At 36.1% G+C, this 23,080-nt stretch overlaps 1 protein-coding gene across 1 annotated transcript in view; it reads left to right on the forward strand.

The window, feature by feature from the left end:
* The first annotated feature begins 3,514 nt into the window (after positions 1 to 3,514).
* LOC147722782 (uncharacterized) overlaps positions 3,515 to 23,080 on the forward strand; it is a 29,738-nt gene continuing 10,172 nt past the window's right edge. The window contains exons 1-2 of the mRNA XM_086967380.1: positions 3,515 to 3,619; positions 9,535 to 12,629. Of these exons, the coding sequence (XP_086823506.1) occupies positions 9,574 to 12,629 (3,056 nt within the window). The 5' untranslated portion in view covers positions 3,515 to 3,619; positions 9,535 to 9,573. The remainder of the gene's footprint in view (positions 3,620 to 9,534; positions 12,630 to 23,080) is intronic.

The following is a 23,080-nucleotide window of genomic DNA, read 5'->3' on the forward strand; positions in this document are numbered from 1 at the left end:
GGTGGTGAAAAACGAAGGGGGAAATGAAGGAAAGGGGGCAAGGTAGACCCCTCCTGACCCCCTAGGATTGATGAGGGGGATATTAAAGTGGCCCGCGGGGCAAAAAAATAGTGATGTCACTGACCATGTCATGAATGATGTAATATGTGACATCATCAGCAGTGGATTGCGGGTGCGCGATATATAGTTATTGCAACTAACTATATATGCGAATTTCTATGGTTTTGTGCGAGTAAATTAAGGTTTTGTAAAATGCTAATCCCTAACTATATATGGTCTATAACCAATGGTTTTTTCAGTGAATTTTCATGGTTTTTTAAATGCGAATTCCTAACTATATATGGTCTAGAACCTATGGTTTTTTCAGTGATATATATATATTAATATATATATATATATATATATATATATATATATATATATATTACCTACTGGCGGTCGCCAGTAGGTAGTTATAGTTAGGATAATTTTCAATGTTAAATCTCAACATTCTATTTTGAATAACTTTGGCGCCGGTTGTCGAATCTGCCTGAAATTTTCAGGAAAATGGTCTCATGGCGGTCCGGTCCTTCCCTGAAAGTTTGGGGGGGATTCGTCAAGCGGGGGCCGAGATAAAAGGGGGGTCCCAAAACGCGTTTTCCCCATGTTAATTTCCATAGGGCGGTCGATTTCACTTTTAGCCCGAACGGCTGAATGGATTTCCACCAAACTTGGCAAAATTGTAGGGACTGGTAGCCCGATGTGCCTTTGCTATGTCTCAAGATATGTGCTTCAGTGGATTTTGAGAAATTAACGTTCAAAAAAATATATATATCTATATGCGCTCTCGGGTGCGCGCACCCGTGAGCGCTCCCGGCGCGCCACGCGACTTGCGCGCAGAAAGCTGATTGGCTCTCAGTTGTCTGTAAACATTCTAAACAGTCCGGAGCGGCCGCCATCTTGTCTATCGGTAAAATCTAGTCATAAGAGGTGGCAAAAACAAAGGGTGGAATTGACCATAAGGGGGCAGGGTAGACCCCCCCTGACCCCCTAGGTTTGATATGGGGGCCATTAAAGGGCCCCGCGGGGCCTCAAAAAATTTTTTTTTTTTTCGATTTTCGCGGGGGAAGCGCTTGGTGCGCGCACGGGGGAGCGTATCGGGGAGGGTACTATGGAAAAATAATCACTTCAAAAATTATAATATAGTGGGAGAAAGGTAGTAACTATGAGTAAACTTACTATGTAACAGAAAAATAGTTGAACAGTATACTATAAGTCTCACTTTATATTTTAAACATTTTTGGTAATACTTCATGAATTACATATAAAAAAGAATATTGTCTGAAACAATTGAAATTATTAAAGATAAATTTATTCCTCTGATTCTTTTTCATAATTTAATAAAATTTCTAACATAATATTGTCCGGAATTTCCTCATAATTATATGTACATGATTCAATTTCTTCCAAACATTCTATAAACTGTTCATCCAAAGAGTCATCCATGAAATCAACTTCTTTTTTTTCATCTTCTGGTTTTTCCACCTTTACTTTGATAGAAGTATCATTTGCCTTATTTTCTCCTTCCATTTTCTTTCTGAAAATTGCATATAAATTAACTATATTAGTAGAGCTAGTATACCAGAGAAGCCTAACTCAATCCATAACTATTACAGAGAAGTCTATGTCTATCTCAAACTATTAAAGAGGGATAGCATATCACTAACAGAATATTTTTTAAGAAATAAACTTAATGTGTACAATATACTTCCATAATTAGAAGTTACCTTAGAGAAATTAGTTGAAGTTGACAGTGAAATTTGTTTTCAAGTGTACTTCAGGAAGCAGTAGTCAAAATTGCTGTGTTTCCCTCTCTTCTTTTATATATATTGTTGTACTTAACCAATCAAACGACAGGAAAAAATCGTAGAAAATGAGAGATACTTTTTAATTGGTTGTAAATTCTAACATTACAAGTGTGTTTTTGTCATGTAATTTACCTCAGGATATTTAGACAGGCCTGTAGCCTAAATGTCTCAATGGAATTTCACCAAATTTGTGCAAATGGTAGGGACTGCTATGTAGTAGGGCGTATTCTATATTTGATGAAAGTGTCTCCATTGGGTTTTCCGTAAATTACTTTCCCACCTTTTTTTATTTTGCGCTTACTAGTGCGCGCTCCAGTACGCGCACCGGCAGCGTAACGGGAGCCCTCCATTTTGTGTTTCGGGACAATCGAGTCACAAGATGGAGGGCAATCAATGTTCGGTATGGCTAGAAGGGGGCACAGTAGAGACTTCTTGACCCTCTACGTTTTCTGAGGGGGTCTTAGGAGGCTCATAAAGGTGAAAACAAAAAAAAAATATGTGATATTTTTCGCGGGGGAAGCGCCCGGTACGCGCACCTTTAAGCGTACTCGTACGCGTACTTTGGTGAAAAATAGTGAAAAAAGTTAGAAAAAAATAAACGCTTTGAATGATCAGAGTTAGGGTAGCTTTGAAAAGAGCTTTTGGGTTCTGTGGTTGATTTAGGTACCTACAAGTAGGTTCCAATACACATTCTTAAATTCAGGAGGAATATTCTATTCCCCTCATCTGAGAAGTGCACTCCATCTCCTCTGTAGATGTCTTGCATGTTGTAACGCAAGTTATTATTGTATAATGAACCCATTCCATAGTCTCTCATGTAAGCAGAAACAGATTTATTTACATGTTTCCGTGCTTTCTCAAATTGTGGACCAAATTGGTTGGACCAGTTCCATTTCTGTCTTTGGCATATATTGGAATATACCAAGGCAGTGTGGGGAAAAAGTATCATCAATTGATGAAAGGTGTCCTTTAATAGCATTTCCAGACCTACCCCAGTTAATGTGCCTAGATCGTTTCCACCACAGTGCACAATTATAAGGTCAGGTTCTGGCAGATGCAAAAAGGTTTTCACCAATGGTATCAATTGGTGACATTTTAATCCTCTGTGGCCAATCCACTTGATTTCCACATTTGATAAATCAAGGTTATGAAAATTTCTGCTAGCTGCATACCTTTGAGCCCAGTGGATGTAGCTATGTCCAATAACCCAAACAGAGTACATGATGTGAGAAGGTTCTGGTCCAGTCAGATGAAGTGTGGGAATGAAATGGCAGTTGGAACAGTAGGAGTTCACAAAAAAATAATTGTGGAGTTTCTGTGCTCTTGAATCACTAGCAATGATTGGTGGATTCAGATAGTTGAAAACTGAAAGTTAGGGTGTATGGTTATGTTGTGTGAAAGAAGCAATTTGAATGGTTTAAAAAAAGTCACCAAAAGCAAAAATACCCTGTATAGGCTGCTGTATTGACAGGTCAAACATCCTTGCTGAGTTAATTTGCAACATTGTAAGATAAACTTTTGAACCTTAGAGTTCAGTTAGGAGGGAGTTGCTATGGTAACAGATAGAAAGGTTTGAGAGGGGGATGGGTGTTGGTTTGAAAATAGTGAGGGAAGAGTTTTCATTGGTTGAATTAAGGCATATGTGTACAAAGATAGAGATTTTCTATGCCAGTCTTGGTTTCAGTGTATTGAGAGCACACCTTTTCCTCTGCTAAAGAAAAATTGGTGTGTGTGTCTGACACTGTTTTCAATCTCCAAAAGCATTTCTAAAGGTAAGTAATAATTCATTTAATTTAGATAGAGATTTATTTTCTCTATGGAGAATATTTGGAAGCAGATAGTTATGTTTTAGAAGTGAAATTGTATGTTAGTATATAAGTCCTGCGCAGTGTTTTTTACATGTTATTTAAAAATCGATTTTGGGTGCAAATGAATGGTATTTTTATTTGGCCTTTTTTATGATTGCCATGTGCAGTTGATGCATGACTTTAAACATGGGTAATAAGTGATGCACTGGTGGCGCCAGGCTTTTATAAATGAGGCCCTGACTTTGTTTGATGATATTGAGTGGTTGTAGTTAGGTTCTGTGCAGTGTTTTTTACATGTTATTGAAAAATCGATTTTTGGGTGCAATTGATTGGTATATGTATTTGGCCCTTATTTATGAATGCCATGTGCAGCTGATGCATGACTTTAAACATGGGTAATAAGTGACGCACTGGTGGCGCAAGGCTTTCATAAATAAGGCCTGACTTTGTTTGATGATATTGAGTGGTTGTACTTAGGTTCTGTGCAGTGTTCCTTACATGTTATTCAAAAATCGATTTTTGGGTGCAATTGATTGGTATATGTATTTGGCCCTTATTTATGATTGCCATGTGCAGCTGATGCATGACTTTAAACATGGGTAATAAGTGACGCACTGGTGGTGCAAGGCTTTCATAAATAAGGCTCTGACTTTGTTTGATGATATTGATTGGTTGTACATAGGTTCTGCACAGTGCTTCTTACATGTTAAACAAAAATCGATTTTTGGGTGCAATTGATTGGTATATGTATTTGGCCCTTATTTATGAATGCCATGTGCAGCTGATGCATGACTTTAAACATGGGTAATAAGTGACGCACTGGTGGCGCAAGGCTTTCATAAATAAGGCCCTGACTTTGTTTGATGATATTGATTGGTTGTACTTAGGTTCTGCGCCGTGTTTCTTACATGTTATTGAAAAATCGATTTTTGGGTGCAATTGATTAGTATATGTATTTTGCCCTAATTTATGATTGCCATGTGCAACTGATGCATGACTTTAAACATGGGTAATAAGTGACGCACTGGTGGCGCAAGGCTTTCATAAATAAGGCCTGACTTTGTTTGATGATATTGAGTGGTTGTACTTAGGTTCTGTGCAGTGTTCCTTACATGTTATTCAAAAATCGATTTTTGGGTGCAATTGATTGGTATATGTATTTGGCCCTTATTTATGATTGCCATGTGCAGCTGATGCATGACTTTAAACATGGGTAATAAGTGACGCACTGGTGGCGCAAGGCTTTCATAAATAAGGCTCTGACTTTGTTTGATGATATTGATTGGTTGTACATAGGTTCTGCACAGTGCTTCTTACATGTTATTGAAAAATCGATTTTTGGGTGCAATTATTTGGTATATGTATTTGGCCCTTATTTATGATTGCCATGTGCAGCCGATGCATGACTTTCAACATGGGTAATACGTGACGCACTGGTGGCGCAAGGCTTTCATAAATAAGGCCCTGACTTTGTTTGATGATATTGATTGGTTGTACTTAGGTTCTGCGCCGTGTTTCTTACATGTTATTGAAAAATCGATTTTTGGGTGCAATTGATTAGTATATGTATTTTGCCCTAATTTATGATTGCCATGTGCAACTGATGCATGACTTTAAACATGGGTAATAAGTGACGCACTGGTGGCGCAAGGCTTTCATAAATAAGGCCTGACTTTGTTTGATGATATTGAGTGGTTGTACTTAGGTTCTGTGCAGTGTTCCTTACATGTTATTCAAAAATCGATTTTTGGGTGCAATTGATTGGTATATGTATTTGGCCCTTATTTATGATTGCCATGTGCAGCTGATGCATGACTTTAAACATGGGTAATAAGTGACGCACTGGTGGCGCAAGGCTTTCATAAATAAGGCTCTGACTTTGTTTGATGATATTGATTGGTTGTACATAGGTTCTGCACAGTGCTTCTTACATGTTATTGAAAAATCGATTTTTGGGTGCAATTGATTGGTATATGTATTTGGCCCTTATTTATGAATGCCATGTGCAGCTGATGCATGACTTTAAACATGGGTAATAAGTGACGCACTGGTGGCGCAAGGCTTTCATAAATAAGGCCCTGACTTTGTTTGATGATATTGAGTGGTTGTACTTAGGTTCTGTGCAGTGTTCCTTACATGTTATTCAAAAATCGATTTTTGGGTGCAATTGATTGGTATATGTATTTGGCCCTTATTTATGATTGCCATGTGCAGCCGATGCATGACTTTCAACATGGGTAATACGTGACGCACTGGTGGCGCAAGGCTTTCATAAATAAGGCCCTGACTTTGTTTGATGATATTGATTGGTTGTACTTAGGTTCTGCGCCGTGTTTCTTACATGTTATTGTAAAATTGATTTTTGGGTGCAATTGATTAGTATATGTATTTTGCCCTAATTTATGATTGCCATGTGCAACTGATGCATGACTTTAAACATGGGTAATAAGTGACGCACTGGTGGCGCAAGGCTTTCATAAATAAGGCCTGACTTTGTTTGATGATATTGAGTGGTTGTACTTAGGTTCTGTGCAGTGTTCCTTACATGTTATTCAAAAATCGATTTTTGGGTGCAATTGATTGGTATATGTATTTGGCACTTATTTATGATTGCCATGTGCAGCTGATGCATGACTTTAAACATGGGTAATAAGTGACGCACTGGTGGTGCAAGGCTTTCATAAATAAGGCTCTGACTTTGTTTGATGATATTGATTGGTTGTACATAGGTTCTGCACAGTGCTTCTTACATGTTAAACAAAAATCGATTTTTGGGTGCAATTGATTGGTATATGTATTTGGCCCTTATTTATGAATGCCATGTGCAGCTGATGCATGACTTTAAACATGGGTAATAAGTGACGCACTGGTGGCGCAAGGCTTTCATAAATAAGGCCCTGACTTTGTTTGATGATATTGATTGGTTGTACTTAGGTTCTGCGCCGTGTTTCTTACATGTTATTGAAAAATCGATTTTTGGGTGCAATTGATTAGTATATGTATTTTGCCCTAATTTATGATTGCCATGTGCAACTGATGCATGACTTTAAACATGGGTAATAAGTGACGCACTGGTGGCGCAAGGCTTTCATAAATAAGGCCTGACTTTGTTTGATGATATTGAGTGGTTGTACTTAGGTTCTGTGCAGTGTTCCTTACATGTTATTCAAAAATCGATTTTTGGGTGCAATTGATTGGTATATGTATTTGGCCCTTATTTATGATTGCCATGTGCAGCTGATGCATGACTTTAAACATGGGTAATAAGTGACGCACTGGTGGCGCAAGGCTTTCATAAATAAGGCTCTGACTTTGTTTGATGATATTGATTGGTTGTACATAGGTTCTGCACAGTGCTTCTTACATGTTATTGAAAAATCGATTTTTGGGTGCAATTGATTGGTATATGTATTTGGCACTTATTTATGATTGCCATGTGCAGCCGATGCATGACTTTAAACATGGGTAATAAGTGACACACTGGTGGCGCAAGGCTTTCATAAATAAGGCTCTGACTTTGTTTGATGATATTGATTGGTTGTACATAGGTTCTGCACAGTGTTTCTTACATGTTATTCAAAAATCGATTTTTGGGTGCAATTGATTGGTATATGTATTTGGCCCTTATTTATGATTGCCATGTGCAGCTGATGCATGACTTTAAACATGGGTAATAAGTGACGCACTGGTGGCGCAAGGCTTTCATAAATAAGGCCCTGACTTTGTTTGATGATATTGATTGGTTGTACATAGGTTCTGCGCAGTGTTTCTTACATGTTATTCAAAAATTGATTTTTGGGTGCAATTGATTGGTATATGTATTTGGCCCTTATTTATGATTGCCATGTGCAGCCGATGCATGACTTTCAACATGGGTAATACGTGACGCACTGGTGGCGCAAGGCTTTCATAAATAAGGCCCTGACTTTGTTTGATGATATTGAGTGGTTGTACTTAGGTTTTGCGCAGTGTTTCTTACATGCTATTCAAAAATCGATTTTTGGGTGCAATTGATTGGTATATGTATTTGGCCCTTATTTATGATTGCCATGTGCAGCCGATGCATGACTTTAAACATGGGTAATACGTGACGCAATGGTGGCGCAAGGCTTTCATAAATAAGGCCCTGACTTTGTTTGATGATATTGAGTGGTTGTACTTAGGTTCTGTGCAGTGTTCCTTACATGTTATTCAAAAATCGATTTTTGGGTGCAATTGATTGGTATATGTATTTGGCACTTATTTATGATTGCCATGTGCAGCCGATGCATGACTTTAAACATGGGTAATAAGTGACACACTGGTGGCGCAAGGCTTTCATAAATAAGGCTCTGACTTTGTTTGATGATATTGATTGGTTGTACATAGGTTCTGCACAGTGTTTCTTACATGTTATTCAAAAATCGATTTTTGGGTGCAATTGATTGGTATATGTATTTGGCCCTTATTTATGATTGCCATGTGCAGCTGATGCATGACTTTAAACATGGGTAATAAGTGACGCACTGGTGGCGCAAGGCTTTCATAAATAAGGCCCTGACTTTGTTTGATGATATTGATTGGTTGTACATAGGTTCTGCGCAGTGTTTCTTACATGTTATTCAAAAATTGATTTTTGGGTGCAATTGATTGGTATATGTATTTGGCCCTTATTTATGATTGCCATGTGCAGCCGATGCATGACTTTCAACATGGGTAATACGTGACGCACTGGTGGCGCAAGGCTTTCATAAATAAGGCCCTGACTTTGTTTGATGATATTGAGTGGTTGTACTTAGGTTTTGCGCAGTGTTTCTTACATGCTATTCAAAAATCGATTTTTGGGTGCAATTGATTGGTATATGTATTTGGCCCTTATTTATGATTGCCATGTGCAGCCGATGCATGACTTTAAACATGGGTAATACGTGACGCAATGGTGGCGCAAGGCTTTCATAAATAAGGCCCTGACTTTGTTTGATGATATTGAGTGGTTGTACTTAGGTTCTGTGCAGTGTTCCTTACATGTTATTCAAAAATCGATTTTTGGGTGCAATTGATTGGTATATGTATTTGGCCCTTATTTATGATTGCCATGTGCAGCCGATGCATGACTTTCAACATGGGTAATACGTGACGCACTGGTGGCGCAAGGCTTTCATAAATAAGGCCCTGACTTTGTTTGATGATATTGATTGGTTGTACTTAGGTTCTGCGCCGTGTTTCTTACATGTTATTGTAAAATTGATTTTTGGGTGCAATTGATTAGTATATGTATTTTGCCCTAATTTATGATTGCCATGTGCAACTGATGCATGACTTTAAACATGGGTAATAAGTGACGCACTGGTGGCGCAAGGCTTTCATAAATAAGGCCTGACTTTGTTTGATGATATTGAGTGGTTGTACTTAGGTTTTGCGCAGTGTTTCTTACATGCTATTCAAAAATCGATTTTTGGGTGCAATTGATTGGTATATGTATTTGGCCCTTATTTATGATTGCCATGTGCAGCCGATGCATGACTTTCAACATGGATAATAAGTGACGCACTGGTGGCGCAAGGCCTTTATAAATCAGACCCTGACTTTGTTTGATGATATTGAGTGGTTGTACTTAGGTTTTGCGCAGTGTTTCTTACATGTTATTGAAAAATCGATTTTTGGGTGCAATTGATTGGTATTTGCATTTGGCCCTTATTTATGAATGCCATGTGCAGCTGATGCTTGACTTTAAACATGGGTAATAAGTGACGCACTGGTGGCGCAAGGCCTTTAAAAATAAAGCCATGAGTTGCTATTGTATAAACTTAAATATGTTGCAATTTATTGTTTATATTGTTTGCTTTTTAACATTACTTTGTTGTTTGCTAATAGTGGTCTTTCATGTGTTTTTTTAACAGAACAACAGATTCAAATCAACTTCTGAAAAGCAAGCAAAAATGCCTTCAAGGCAAAGAAAAATCAAAAATACCATACGGAAAAGGAGAACATCAACAACAGAGTTTATGGAATCCTCTTCAACAACTACTTCAAAAAACACCAGAAAAGCTTCTGGTAAGCCAATTAAGTCTTTTCTTCGTAACATATGTCGTAGGAAAAAAAATGAAATTGCTAATGTGAATATACAGAAAAAGTCAACAAATCTAAAAAGGAAAGAGAAGCCCACAAAAAATGTTTCCATTGGACCAGGAGAGAAGAGAATGGTTAGCAATAGAAGGGTAAATGTTTTTAGGGACATTCGTAGGCGAATGTTTCGCAATAGGGTAGTTTTAAATTTGCTAAAAAATGAAAAGAAAAGTAAACTAAAAGCTGCTTTTTACAAGAAAAAGAAAAGTGTAGAAAAGATTGTTGATCAGGCTTTTGAAGTTAAGAAAAAATTATTTATTTTAATAATCAATAGAATTAGGATACTTAATAAGGCAATGGATGTTTTCAAATCGAACAGTAGATGGAAAAGAATTATTAATCGGAGTAATTTTTGTGAAGTATTTTCTGGTGAATGGATGCATAGTTCAAGTTCTGAGCCTTTTTTTAATGAGGAGAGTTACTTTCAGGAAAATGATTTGGTGCATGCGGTTGACACCAGTGGTCGTGCCTATGAGGTGAAAGATAGTTGTGTGATGGAAAAAGAGAAACTTGTACCTAGAGATGCAGAAGAGGTGTTAGCTGATGAAGTTTTAGGGAGACGTACTAAGGGTCCAGTGTACACATGGAAATGCAGTAGTATTTGTAGTGTGCGACAGGAATCAATTGATTTGCTTCGAAATTTCTTACGTACATATAGTAAAAAAAGTCTCAAACAAAAAATGAAGATCCTGCAAGAGTTAGATCCTTGCAGAGTGAGAGAAAGCACAGGTTTGCAAGGGCATTCACTAGCATGTCTTTCTAGAAAAGTTTGTCGGAGTGTTTTTCATCATTTTAGGATGTTAGCAGTGCATCATAATAACGTAAGGAAATTAGTGAGGAAGTTGTATTATGCAAAAAGTCCTGCACTTAAGCTTAAACAGTTAAATAGTGCTCTTTTGCATGGATCTGAAGTGGATGTGAAGACTATTTGTGAAGAAATTGAGTTTTGTTATTTTGGGAACAAAGAGGACAGTGTAGAAATAGATATAGTAATGGATGGCAATGCAGAAGATAATGGACAAATTTCAAGTATTGAAAAGTTTGATGAGGAAATTATCAAGTTTAAGGTGAAATCAAGTGAGAGGCCTAATGTAACTTGTGTGTGTTGTCGACGGACTCATTATAAAATTCAGACTAGGTTAGTTGATTTATATGCAAAAAGTGAATTGGAAAATAATAGTGAATGGGAGGATTTTGTAAGTTATTTGTTGGTGGAGAATTCTTTTGATTTGAGTTTGGATCAGCGTATTTGCACTTATTGTTTGAAAAAATTAAATGAAAATAGAATGCCTGCAAGAGCAGTTTATAATAATCTTCAGTTGATAGATATTCCTTCTGAATTGATGGATCTAAATACTTATGAATCTATTTTGATTCAATGTGTCCATCCTTTTCAGGCTATTGTACGCATGGAGCCTAAGACAGGGAAATTGCCTCCATCAGATTTACTGAGAGGATTAAAGGGAAGAGTTGTTTATTTGCCTCTAGATGTAAAGAAAAATATTAATACAATTGGTGTAGAAAGAGTAGAAGAAGATCCTTTAGTTATTCTAGTTAATGGGGTTCCAACAAAGAGTAAGAAAATTTGGCAAGATTTAGTGGATGTTAAAAAAGTCAAGAAGGCAACGTTGTATTTAGTTAAAAACAATGAGTACTACAAACATGTAAGTGTTGGAGTTGAGGAAACAGCTACAGAAGAAGATAGTGATTCTTCAGTTGGTCAAATTGAAAAAGTTGATGTGTCTAGAACTGAAGAAATATATGAACATTATACTGTTCATCCTTTGCATTCCAAAGAAGTAATGGGAAATGCAATTGACTTGTTTCAAATGAAGGCAGCAAAAGGAAGTCCCATTAGTGTATGGGAAGAAAGTTTGGAAGCTCGTTGTTTTCCACAATTATTTCCAACAGGTTGTGGTGGACGATATGATGATCGACCAGTTCAAATTCCTGCAGCTGAATACCGGACTCTAAGATTATATGCAGAAGATCCAAGGTTTCGTCAATGCATTCCATATTTATTTCATCTACTGTTTGAAAGTGATTTGTCTGGGCTTTCTTATGCAGTTAATCATATATTAAAAAGTGGACCTCATTTGCAAAATGTATGTGCAAGGGACTTTATGGAGAAAGTTAATCTGCAAGACAGTATTTTGGAATCTCAGCTAATCAATCTCATGGCATGTCAACGTGGAACCAATGAGTATTGGTTTCGTCGTCATGGAGAATTGAAATGTATGCTAAGAAACTTAGGAACTCCTACATGGTTCCTCACTCTTAGCTGTGCTGAGTATGCATGGGACGATTTACTTCAATTTCTACGAGAGGCAAATGAAAACATACCAAATATAGAATTGAAAACACCAGGAGAACTGTGTTCTTTAGATCCAGTGAATGTTTGCAGATATTTTAATCATAGATTTGAAGCTATGATGTCTTTTATTACCAACAAAAAAAATCCTCCCCTTGGAGAGGTTTTGGATTTCTTTTGGAGGAAGGAATATCAAGCGAGAGGTGCTCCTCATATACATATGTTGTTGTGGATTAAAGATGCACCCAAATTTGGAACAGATTCAGATGAAACAGTGATGAGTTTCATTGAAGAGTATTCAACATGTGCTGTTCCAAAATCTACTGAAGAAAACAATTTAAGGCAACAAGTTTTACGTTTTCAATCTCATCGTTGTGGAAAGTACTGTCGTCGAAAATTTAAAAACAAGGAAAAGTACTACACGAAATGTCGTTTTGCATTTCCTCGACCAGTGATTTCTAAGGGAAGAGTAAATAATTTGATGTCATCTCTACGACATACTGTGACGAGAAAATCTCCCAAAAACACATATAATTTGAAAAGAAATGAAGAATCTAAGTACATAAACGATTACAACCCAGTGATTTTGTCCATGTGGAATGCTAACATGGATATTCAGTTCGTTGCTGACAACTCTATTGCTGTGGCTCGATATGTGACATCTTACATCACCAAAAAAGAAAAGACAGAACTGAAGGAAATGTGGGAGGACATTTCACATGAAAAGAGTCTAAGCAAGAAATTATACAGTTTCAGTCTGAAGATGTTGTCGCATCGAGAAATTGGAGCATATGAATGTTCTGATCGGTTATCATCAGCAAGTCTCTATGCCAAATCAAGAACAATCATTTGGGTGAGTCTTGGTCTTGCTGCCACACGAAACCGAGTTTTGAAATCTGTACAAGAAATTGAATATTTGGCGGAAAAAGAACCAAACAGTACAGATATTTTGAAGACAAATATGTTGGATACATACTATCCAAATAGAAGTACTCACCTTGAGAACACATGTTTGTATGAAGTTCTTCAAAACTACAGTTATAAGAGGAACATCACAGAAGATATCAATAATGGAAAATATGCACTCATTGGCTATGAAGGATGTCTAGTGAAGCAGAAAAAAGGCCATTTGATTAATCATCGAAAATTGAGTTGTGAAGTTCCAGACAAAAGAGAATTTTACTACTTAGCTCTTTTGCAACTCTTTAAGCCATGGCGTACAGAAGAGGAACTACTTGGAGATTTTCTCTGTTATGAAGACTCTTTTAATGCAACTAAGGATACCATAGAATGTCCTATTTTTCTAAATTATCTGCAAATGTTGAATGAAGAAATGGAGCAAGAAACCACAATTGCTGAAGAGATAGCTAGAAACAGTTCTCAAGATAGTCAGAGTTCTACTTCATTGAGCCAGGATCCACTAGGAGGACCAATTATCCAAAATGAAGCTGCCACTGCCATGGATGAGGTGGAAAGAGCTATGGAACAAGCTCAAGAGGATGGAGTTAACTTAGAAGATTTGGTAACGCAACTAAACATTGAGCAGAAAAAGATATATGATGAAGTCACAGAGCAGATTGAACATGGATTCAGACATGAGAAAAAAGAGTGCTCATGTATATTATTTGACCCTGTCCGACTGTATGTAAGTGGAGAAGCGGGGACAGGAAAAAGTTTTCTAATTAAAGCCGTTGCAAGTTATCTGCAGAAAAGGACTGATTCACCACTGTCTTGTGTTGTAACTGCTCCAACTGGTCTGGCAGCACATAACATTAAAGGGATTACTCTACATCGTTTATTGATGCTGCCAGTTGAACATGATAATAAATTGCATTACAACAAGCTATCTGGAGATGCGTGTTCTGAAGTTTCAAGAGTCTTGAAGAAAATGAAACTTCTTATCATAGATGAAGTAAGCATGGTCTCAAATCTAATGCTTGCTTTTGTGCATTTGAGAATGCAAGAAATTCTTAAAACAGACTATGATGTGTTATTTGGAGGAAAACACATTATTGTTTTTGGAGATCTATTGCAGTTGACTCCAGTAAAAGGACAACCAGTGTTTAAAATGCTCACGCATGAAGATACCAGGAAGTCCCTTGGAAGCATTGGAAATGTTAATATATGGCTAAATTTTAAATATGCTGAACTGCTTCAAAATATGCGACAGGCCAAGGATGAAGATTATAAAAATATTCTACAAGATGTAAGAATTGGAAAAATGACTGAGAAAGGGAAAAAAGCTTTGCATAGTCGATTAATTTCAAATTTGTATCCAAATGAAAACATTCTTCCAGAGAATATTTTTAAAAAAATGACTGAGAAGAAATCTGGGATATGTTTGATGCCAACTCTGCAAGAATGTTCCATCTTCAACCAAAAAATGTTAGACTTAGAAAATGAAGAGATTGTGAAACTAGAAGCAATAGATAAAATAGAGCATATGGGTACAACAATTGTTTTGTCAGAAAATTTGAAAATTAAATTGCATTCATTGGAGAAAAGTATTTCAAAAACAGCTGGTTTTGAAAAGACTCTGAATGTGTGTTTAAATTGTCGTATCATTTTGAGAAGGAATTTAAATGTTGAAAGCGGTCTGGTAAATGGAGCAATGGGTTATGTTGTTGATTTTGTGAATTACAGAAATAGAGATGGAATTGAATTTTTAAAAATAAAATTTGATGGCATTGAACAAGTACAACAAATAAGTCGTTGTTCTGCTAGATTTTTACTTGTAAAAGACTTATATGTTCGCCGAAAACAGTTTCCTGTTTGTTTGGCGTATGCAGTGACAATTCATAAATCTCAAGGTTTAAGTGTAGATAGTGCATTGGTGAACATTGGAAGATCTGTGTTTAAAGAGGGTATGGCATATGTGGCATTATCTCGAGTCAGAACTTTATCAGGATTGTATTTGATTGCATGTGATGAGACAAATATTTCTGCCGATCTAGATTGTGTTAAAGAATACAATAGGTTAAGAAGAGAGTATGCTCCACATTTGCCTCAATATCCTCTGTTTGAAAAACGTGTGGTAGGCCGAAAAAGAAGAAATGAGGATAATTGTAGTGAGGTAGTTGCAAAAAGACAAAAAGTAGAGAAAACTGTAATTGAAAACAGGAAGAAAAAGAATTGTGGAGAAAATGTTGTTGGATTTCAGTTTGAAAACAGTTCTGGTGTCAACTGCTATGCTAATGTAGTGGTTAATGTTGTTTTTTTTCTTAAAAGTTTACAAGAACAGATTGTTGAAAATCGGGATCAAAGATTGTGTGGTTTATTGAATTCTGTGTTTCAGAAATGTAGCAGTGTTACAGCACAAATAGAAAGTGTAACAGAAATTCGAAATATTTTAGATTTGTGTTCTGGTCAAGATAAATTTTCACAGAACATTCAGCAGGATTGTCAGGAATTTTTAATGTATATGTTTGGTGTTTTGGAAGATGAAGGTGTAGATGTAGATAATCTTTTCAGTCTTTCTTATCAATGGCAGCATGACTGCCACAATTGTAGTTTATCAAGTACTACTACAATAGACACTGAAAGATTTATATATTTGACTTTACCAGACTGTAAATCAGTGTCTTTTAAAAATCTAGTTAAAGCAGCAGATCATAATATGGTGTGTACCCAATGTAACTGTACAATGCTGTCCACATTATTTATACAAAGGTATGGGCAGTATATCATTTTAGTTTTCCAACGATGTAGACCTGATGGAACTAAATTGACAACTTCTATCAAAAATTTTGTGGCTTCTCAGTTATCAATTTCTGGAAGGACCTTTACAACTGAAGCTATTATTTATCATGATGGACCTTCGACCACCTCAGGACATTATACATGCTACTTAAAATCTGAAAATGGATGGAGTTACTGCAATGATTCTCATTTAACTTATAAACAACGTTTGCCTTATGACTCTACAAATTCTTATCTAGTGTTTTTAAAACCAAAGTTTTAGTAAAGGGAATTGGCCTTTGAAGACGGGAATAGTTAATAAAAGTTAGTTAGTTAGTTAGTTAATCTAATATTTGAAATTATTTATCTCATGTAGATACTTTAAGTGGATCTCAAAGTAAAAAATACCGATATATCAGACACAAATTGGCCGTGAGGATTGTGTATGGTATGATGTTTTTAGATCTTTTTTCATAGGAAGTCGATGAAATGGAACTCATAAGGAACAGCAGACTTTTTTTCTACCAAAAGGACCTTCACTATCTTCTATTTGGCCTCATGGAAAAGTAAGTGAATCAAAGATTAGTGTACATATATGAGATGTATGTTTGAATGGGTTTTTTTAAACACAATCTTTTAGATTGTGTTTTTTTTTTCCCGCTGTTATATGATGAAGACTTTGAACTCACTAATTTAAGTGGAATTCAATATATTCTGAGAACAGCAAAAATAAATAATGTAACATATTGTAGAAGTTATTGTGTAGTTTGCATTATGTAATTTATATTGTGTTCACATTGTTATGCACTCATTTTCTTTTTCACCCTTATTTACCTCTCTTTAATAATTTACAATCTTTTTTCATTGCTGTTTCTTTACTGTACTTCATTCACAACTTCTTAATCTAATAGGAACTATCTGCATTTCCTCAGTTCCTTCCACCACTTTTTATCTTTTTTATATTCTCTTAGTACCACTGCTTTAGTTTCCTAACCCTCTTTCTCTTTCTCCATTTTTTTTTCTTTCACACTCATTGTACTGTAGTTCAGTTAGTTCTTCCTTTTGTCTTTCTTTTACTCTCTCTCTTCTTTCTCTCTATTACTCCCCATGTGTTGCCCTTATTCACTTATATGTACCCTCTTTCACCCCTCTTTACTTATATTCACTGATATTTACTTTCCCTCAATCGCTGCTATTCTTTTCCTCTGATCCCGTCACTACCTGTCATTCTCATACTTAACTGTCCTTCTTTTTACTTTCAATATCCATTTATATTCTCCCTTAACCTCTACTTTAGTGTTCTTCCTATTTCTTCTTTCTTTTGCTCCCTTATTCATTTTTCTTTTCTCAGTTACTTCCTTTTACACTTTTTATCTGTCTTACTATCTATTACACAGTCCCTCCTTCATTTTTTTTTCTTTTTTTTTGTTAGTGCGCTGACGGTACGCGCACGGGTGCGCGCACCGAAAGCGCACCAAAGTGAAATATAAAAAAAAATATTTTAAATTAAAAATATTATCTCAATATACATTATAGTGTTCAGTTTTACAAAAACATACTTTAGCAATTCACTAAAAAACACATAGGTATGAGTACGAATAAAAAGTTAGGAATTAGCATTAAAAAAACCTATGAAATTCACTGAAAAACCATAGGTTTCACACCAGTTATAGTTAGGAATTAGCATTTAAAAAACCTATGAAATTCACTGAAAAAACCATAGGTTTCACACCGGTTATAGTTAGGAATTAGCATTTAAAAAACCTATTAAATTCACTGAAAAAACCATAGGTTTCACACCAGTTATAGTTAGCTGGAAATTTTACTGATATAAAACCATTGAAATTCCCACGTTATAGTTAGTCGGACTCACTATAACTTGCGCGTGCAATGCACTGCTGATGACATCACATATTACATCACTCATGACATGGTCAGTGACATCACTCATGACACCATCCTTGTGACACAGTGACAGACCTCCTTTCACTATAATGTGACCCTTGAGACACATATTCAAAAATAGAAACTGAAATTTTTAAAAAAATGGAGATACCTATATCAGTTACAACAAGCTATTCAGTAATTCCACTATCTATATACACATCCACTCATTCACCAACAGTTCTATATAGTCACTCATACATATACTCACTCATCATATGAAGTGATACACCTATACATCCTGTTACACACCGACATTCATCCAAAAGTTACTCACACACATATTCACACGTGCAAATAAACTATTGGACATCCATTTATTTGAATATAGAGTTATACACACACTTCCACCTTACTTCTATTTAAAATTACACATATTTATTCTCTTAAACAATCACTTATAGAAACACATACTTATTTAAACAGGAACTCTTACAATCTCTTGCTCTCACATATACTCACTTATATACATCAATATTCATATATACTAGATTAAAACATATGTAGTTACTGATAAAGACACTAGTGAGACAATCATTCACTCACTAACAAACACATATAGACACTCATCCACCCATACAGTCCTGTACATATGTTGTCTTCAAAACACATACAAACAAAGAGTCAGTCACTCATGCATCTATGTGCTAAGTAATACCCCCACCAAACCATATAGACACTCATACTGATACTAATAAAAATATTTAATAACCCATATACATACACATGAGTGGATGTGTATTAGATGGTGGTATTACTGAATTGGTTGTTGTAACTGGTATGGGTATATCCACTTTTTTGAAAATATTAGTTTCTATTTTTGAATATGTGTTTCATGGGTTACATTACACTGAAAGGAGGTCTGTCACTGTGTCACAAGGATGGTGTCATCAGTGATGTCATGAGTGATGTCACTGACCATGTCATGAGTGATGTAATATGTGATGTCATCAGCAGTGCATTGCACGCGCAAGTTATAGTGAGTCCGACTAACTATAACGTGGGAATTTCAATGGTTTTATATCAGTAAAATTTCCAGCTAACTATAACTGGTGTGAAACCTATGGTTTTTTCAGTGAATTTAATAGGTTTTTTAAATGCTAATTCCTAACTATAACCGGTGTGAAACCTATGGTTTTTTCAGTGAATATATATATATATATATATATATATATATATATATATATATATATATATATATATATATATATATATTCACTGAAAAAACCATAGGTTCTAGACCATATATAGTTAGGAATTCGCATTTACAAAACCTTATTTTACTCACACAAAACCATTGAAATTCCATATATAGTTAGTTGCACTAACTATATATCGCGCACCCGCAATCCACTGCTGATGATGTCACATATTACATCATTCATGACATGGTCAGTGACATCACTGATGACATCTCAAATGACATCACTGATGACATCACTGATGACAACATCCAGTGACTGTATGTTTCTGTAAAGTTAAAACATGTCTTACATATTGAAGAATGAGTGGATGTATAAGTGTCTGGATGAAGGATTTAGTAGGTGCATGACTGACTGTATGAGTGAGTGATTAAATGTGTCTCACTGAGTGCATGGGTTAGTGACTAAACTGTCTTAATTTGTGCATCATTATGTCTGTTGTTCTGTAAACTGTTGCATGTGTTGATAAGTAGCTATATGAGTAACTATATGGGTTATTGATTGGTTGCCCAAGTATTTGTATGGGAGACTGAGTGTGTGTGTGGGTGGCTGGGAGGTGTATGACTCTGTGCATAGATGTGTGAGCAGTTGATTCACTAGATGTATGGTTTCAAAAGTGCATGTGGAAACAGCTGTATGGGCGGTTGACTGTGTGCATGAGTGTATTGGTGAGTGAATGGATATCTCAGTGCTACATGTCAAAGTAAGTACATATGTAAAACACAGTACATGTGAGAGTTGACATATATAAATAACTGTGCATAAGAGCCAATGAATGTGTGAGTGGCTGTATGGATCATTGTGAACTTGTATCAGGGATTGTATAAGAGAGTAAATATGTGTTAGTATATGTTTGAATAAGTAAAGTTTGTATAACTGTATAGTTGAGGAAATGGAGGTGTGATTGATTCTTTGCATGACTGACTAGGTGTGTGAGTAACTCCATGGATGAGTGACAGTCTGTGAGTGTCTGTTTGCACTGATTGTATCTAAGGTTATATTAGAGTCTGAAGAGGTTCATCGTATTATCACATGAATGATATCATCAGTGATGTGATCAGTAATGTCAAATGAGATGTCATCAGTGATGTCATCAGTGATGTCATTTGAGATGTCATCAGTGATGTCATTTGAGATGTCATCAGTGATGTCATCAGTGGTGATGTCACTGACCATGTCATGAATGATGTAATATGTGACATCATCAGCAGTGGATTGCGGGTGCGCGATATATAGTTAGTGCAACTAACTATATATGGAATTTCAATGGTTTTGTGTGAGTAAAATAAGGTTTTGTAAATGCGAATTCCTAACTATATATGGTCTATAACCTATGGTTTTTTCAGTGAATTTTCAAGGTTTTGTAAATGCTAATGCCTAACTATATATGGTCTATAGCCTATGGTTTTTTCAGTGAATATATATATATACATACATATATAAACATATATTATCTGTATATCTATATAAATACAAACATAAATGCATGCATACATATACTTATATGCATGCAGATGCATGTTATTTACATGAAAGTTGAAAAAGCACTAATAAAAGCAAAGCTAAAAAGCCACCTCATTACAAACAGAATGGCTTTAACTTAAACGAGGGCGAGATCTATTGCATTTTCAATGCTTGTTTACTTTGGTTCCATCAAGAAGGCATTCAGATGTGTCACACATTTGCCATAAATTCTGAATGTTAGCACTCTAGTTGCACATTAGATCACTGTAGTAAAGCTACTGCTCACCAGGGACGTCTGCTGCTGGTATTCAAAGTGCATGTTTCAGTCTGCATGTCAGAATTTTTTTAATGAAATAGAAGAGGATTTGAGAAGTCACTCAAAATGATCCCTAATTTTTCTTTCTGAAGCACTAATCATACTTTCTATGGCAAAATTAACCCCCTCATGTTGTTCCTTTTTAAATTGAGTGTTTTCAGACTTACCACTTCATTCCAATCAAGATGGCTTCTGGTGTGCCATACTTTTGTCATAAGTAAGACTGTTAGCGCTCTAGTTGTTCTTTAGAACACTCTGGGACATTCTGTCATTGGGCTATACTTGGGGTACATCTGGGTGATATTTGGGCTACATTTAGGCTCTTTTGTCTCTGGTGGCCATCTTGGGAGACTGTATGTCAGAATTTTTTAATGAAATTGAAGAGGGTTTGAGAAGTCACTCTAAATGTGCCCTAATTTTTCTTTCTGCAGCACTAATCAAAATTCATATGGCAAAATATACCCCCTCATTTTGTTCCTTTTTAAATTAAATGTTTTAAGAGTTACCACTTTATTCCAATCAAGATGGCTTCAGGTGTGCCATACCTTTGTAATAAGTAGGACTGTTAGCGCTCTAGTTGTTCTTTAGAACACTCTGGGACATTCTGTCATTGGGCTATACTTGGGCTACATCTGGGTGATAGTTGGGCTACATTTGGGCTCTTTTGTCTCTGGTGGCCATTTTGGGAGACTGCATGTCAAAATGTTTTAATGAAATAGAAAAGGATTTGAGAAGTCACTCAAAATGTGCCCTATTTTTTCATTCTGCAGCACTAATCATACTTTCTATGGCAAAATATACCCCCTCATGTTGTTTCTTTTTAAATTAAATGTTTTAAGAGTTACCACTTTATTCCAATCAAGATGGCTTCAGGTGTGCCATACCTTTGTAATAAGTAGGACTGTTAGCGCTCTAGTTGTTCTTTAGAACACTCTGGGACATTCTGTCACTGGGCTATACTTGGGCTACATCTGGGTGATATTTGGGCTACATTTGGGCTCTTTTGTCTCTGGTGGCCATTTTGGGAGACTGCATGTCAGAATGTTTTAATGAAATAGAAAAGGATTTGAGAAGTCACTCAAAATGTGCCCTAATTTTTCATTCTGCAGCACTAATCATACTTTCTATGGCAAAATGAACCCCCTCATTTTGTTCCTTTTTAAATTAAATGTTTTCAGACTTACCACTTCATTCCAATCAAGATGGCTTCTGGTGTGCCATACTTTTGTCATAAGTAAGACTGTTAGCGCTCTAGTTGTTCTTTAGAACACTCTGGGAGGCTGCAGTAGAACACAAAGGAATCAACTGACAGTCTCTGTCTTTGTTGGATGTACATGTTTTACTGAGAATGTCAGACTTCATTTTCACATGACTGAGAAAGATAATGTGAAGTTACAGAAAATATGCTTTCAGTTTAGCTTATAGATCCCCTTCCAAACCACTGTGGGAAAATCATGAGATATTAGTTTTCTTTCAAACAATATTCATGATATCACAGCAGAAGGTTTTTTCACATGGTAAAATCACCTTAGAACCCACCACAATTCCTAAAACGAGTATGGTACCATCAACAAATGATTTATAATGTAACTAAAGTCCTAAAACCCTCTATTAACTACAATGCTTTTTAATGAGGTGCTATCATGTATATTGGTCCCAAGATGGCTGCCAACACTTCTTGGATGAAGTGCTGACAGCCAATCAGATCAGACGTGTGGTTAGGCTCCGCCCAGATATATATCTTTTTTTGAACCTAAATTACTCAAAATCCACTGGAGCACATATATTGAGACCTAGCAAAGGCACATCGGGCTAACAGTCCCTACAATTTTGCAAAGTTTCGTGCAAATCCATTCAGCCGTTCGAGCTAAAAGTGAGGCCAACCGCCCTATGGAAATTAACATGGGAAAAACGCGTTTTGGGACCCCCCTTTTTTCTCGCCCCCCCCTTGATGAAACCCCCCCAAATTGTCAGGGGCTGCTCAGAAACAAAATGTTCCATTTTTCTGAAAATTTCAGCCAATTCCGTCCACAAACGCCAAAGTTATTAGACATAGAATTTTCAAAAATCCCATAGGGAAAAAATCCTAACTATATATACCTACTGGCGACCGCCAGTAGGTAATATATATATATATATATATATTCACAAAAAAACCATAGGTTATAGAACATATATAGTTAGGAATTTGCATTTACAAAACCTTGAAAATTCACTGAAAAAACCATAGGTTATAGACCATATATAGTTAGGGATTAGCATTTACAAAACCTTATTTTACTCGCATAAAACCATTGAAATTCCATATATAGTTAGTTGCACTAACTATATATCGCGCACCCGCAATCCACAGCTGATGATGTCACATATTACATCATTCATGACATGGTCAGTGACATCACTGA

This window comes from Lissotriton vulgaris, chromosome 4_1 (assembly GCF_964263255.1).
Source record: "Lissotriton vulgaris chromosome 4_1, aLisVul1.2, whole genome shotgun sequence".
NCBI classification, from domain to species: domain Eukaryota; kingdom Metazoa; phylum Chordata; class Amphibia; order Caudata; family Salamandridae; genus Lissotriton; species Lissotriton vulgaris.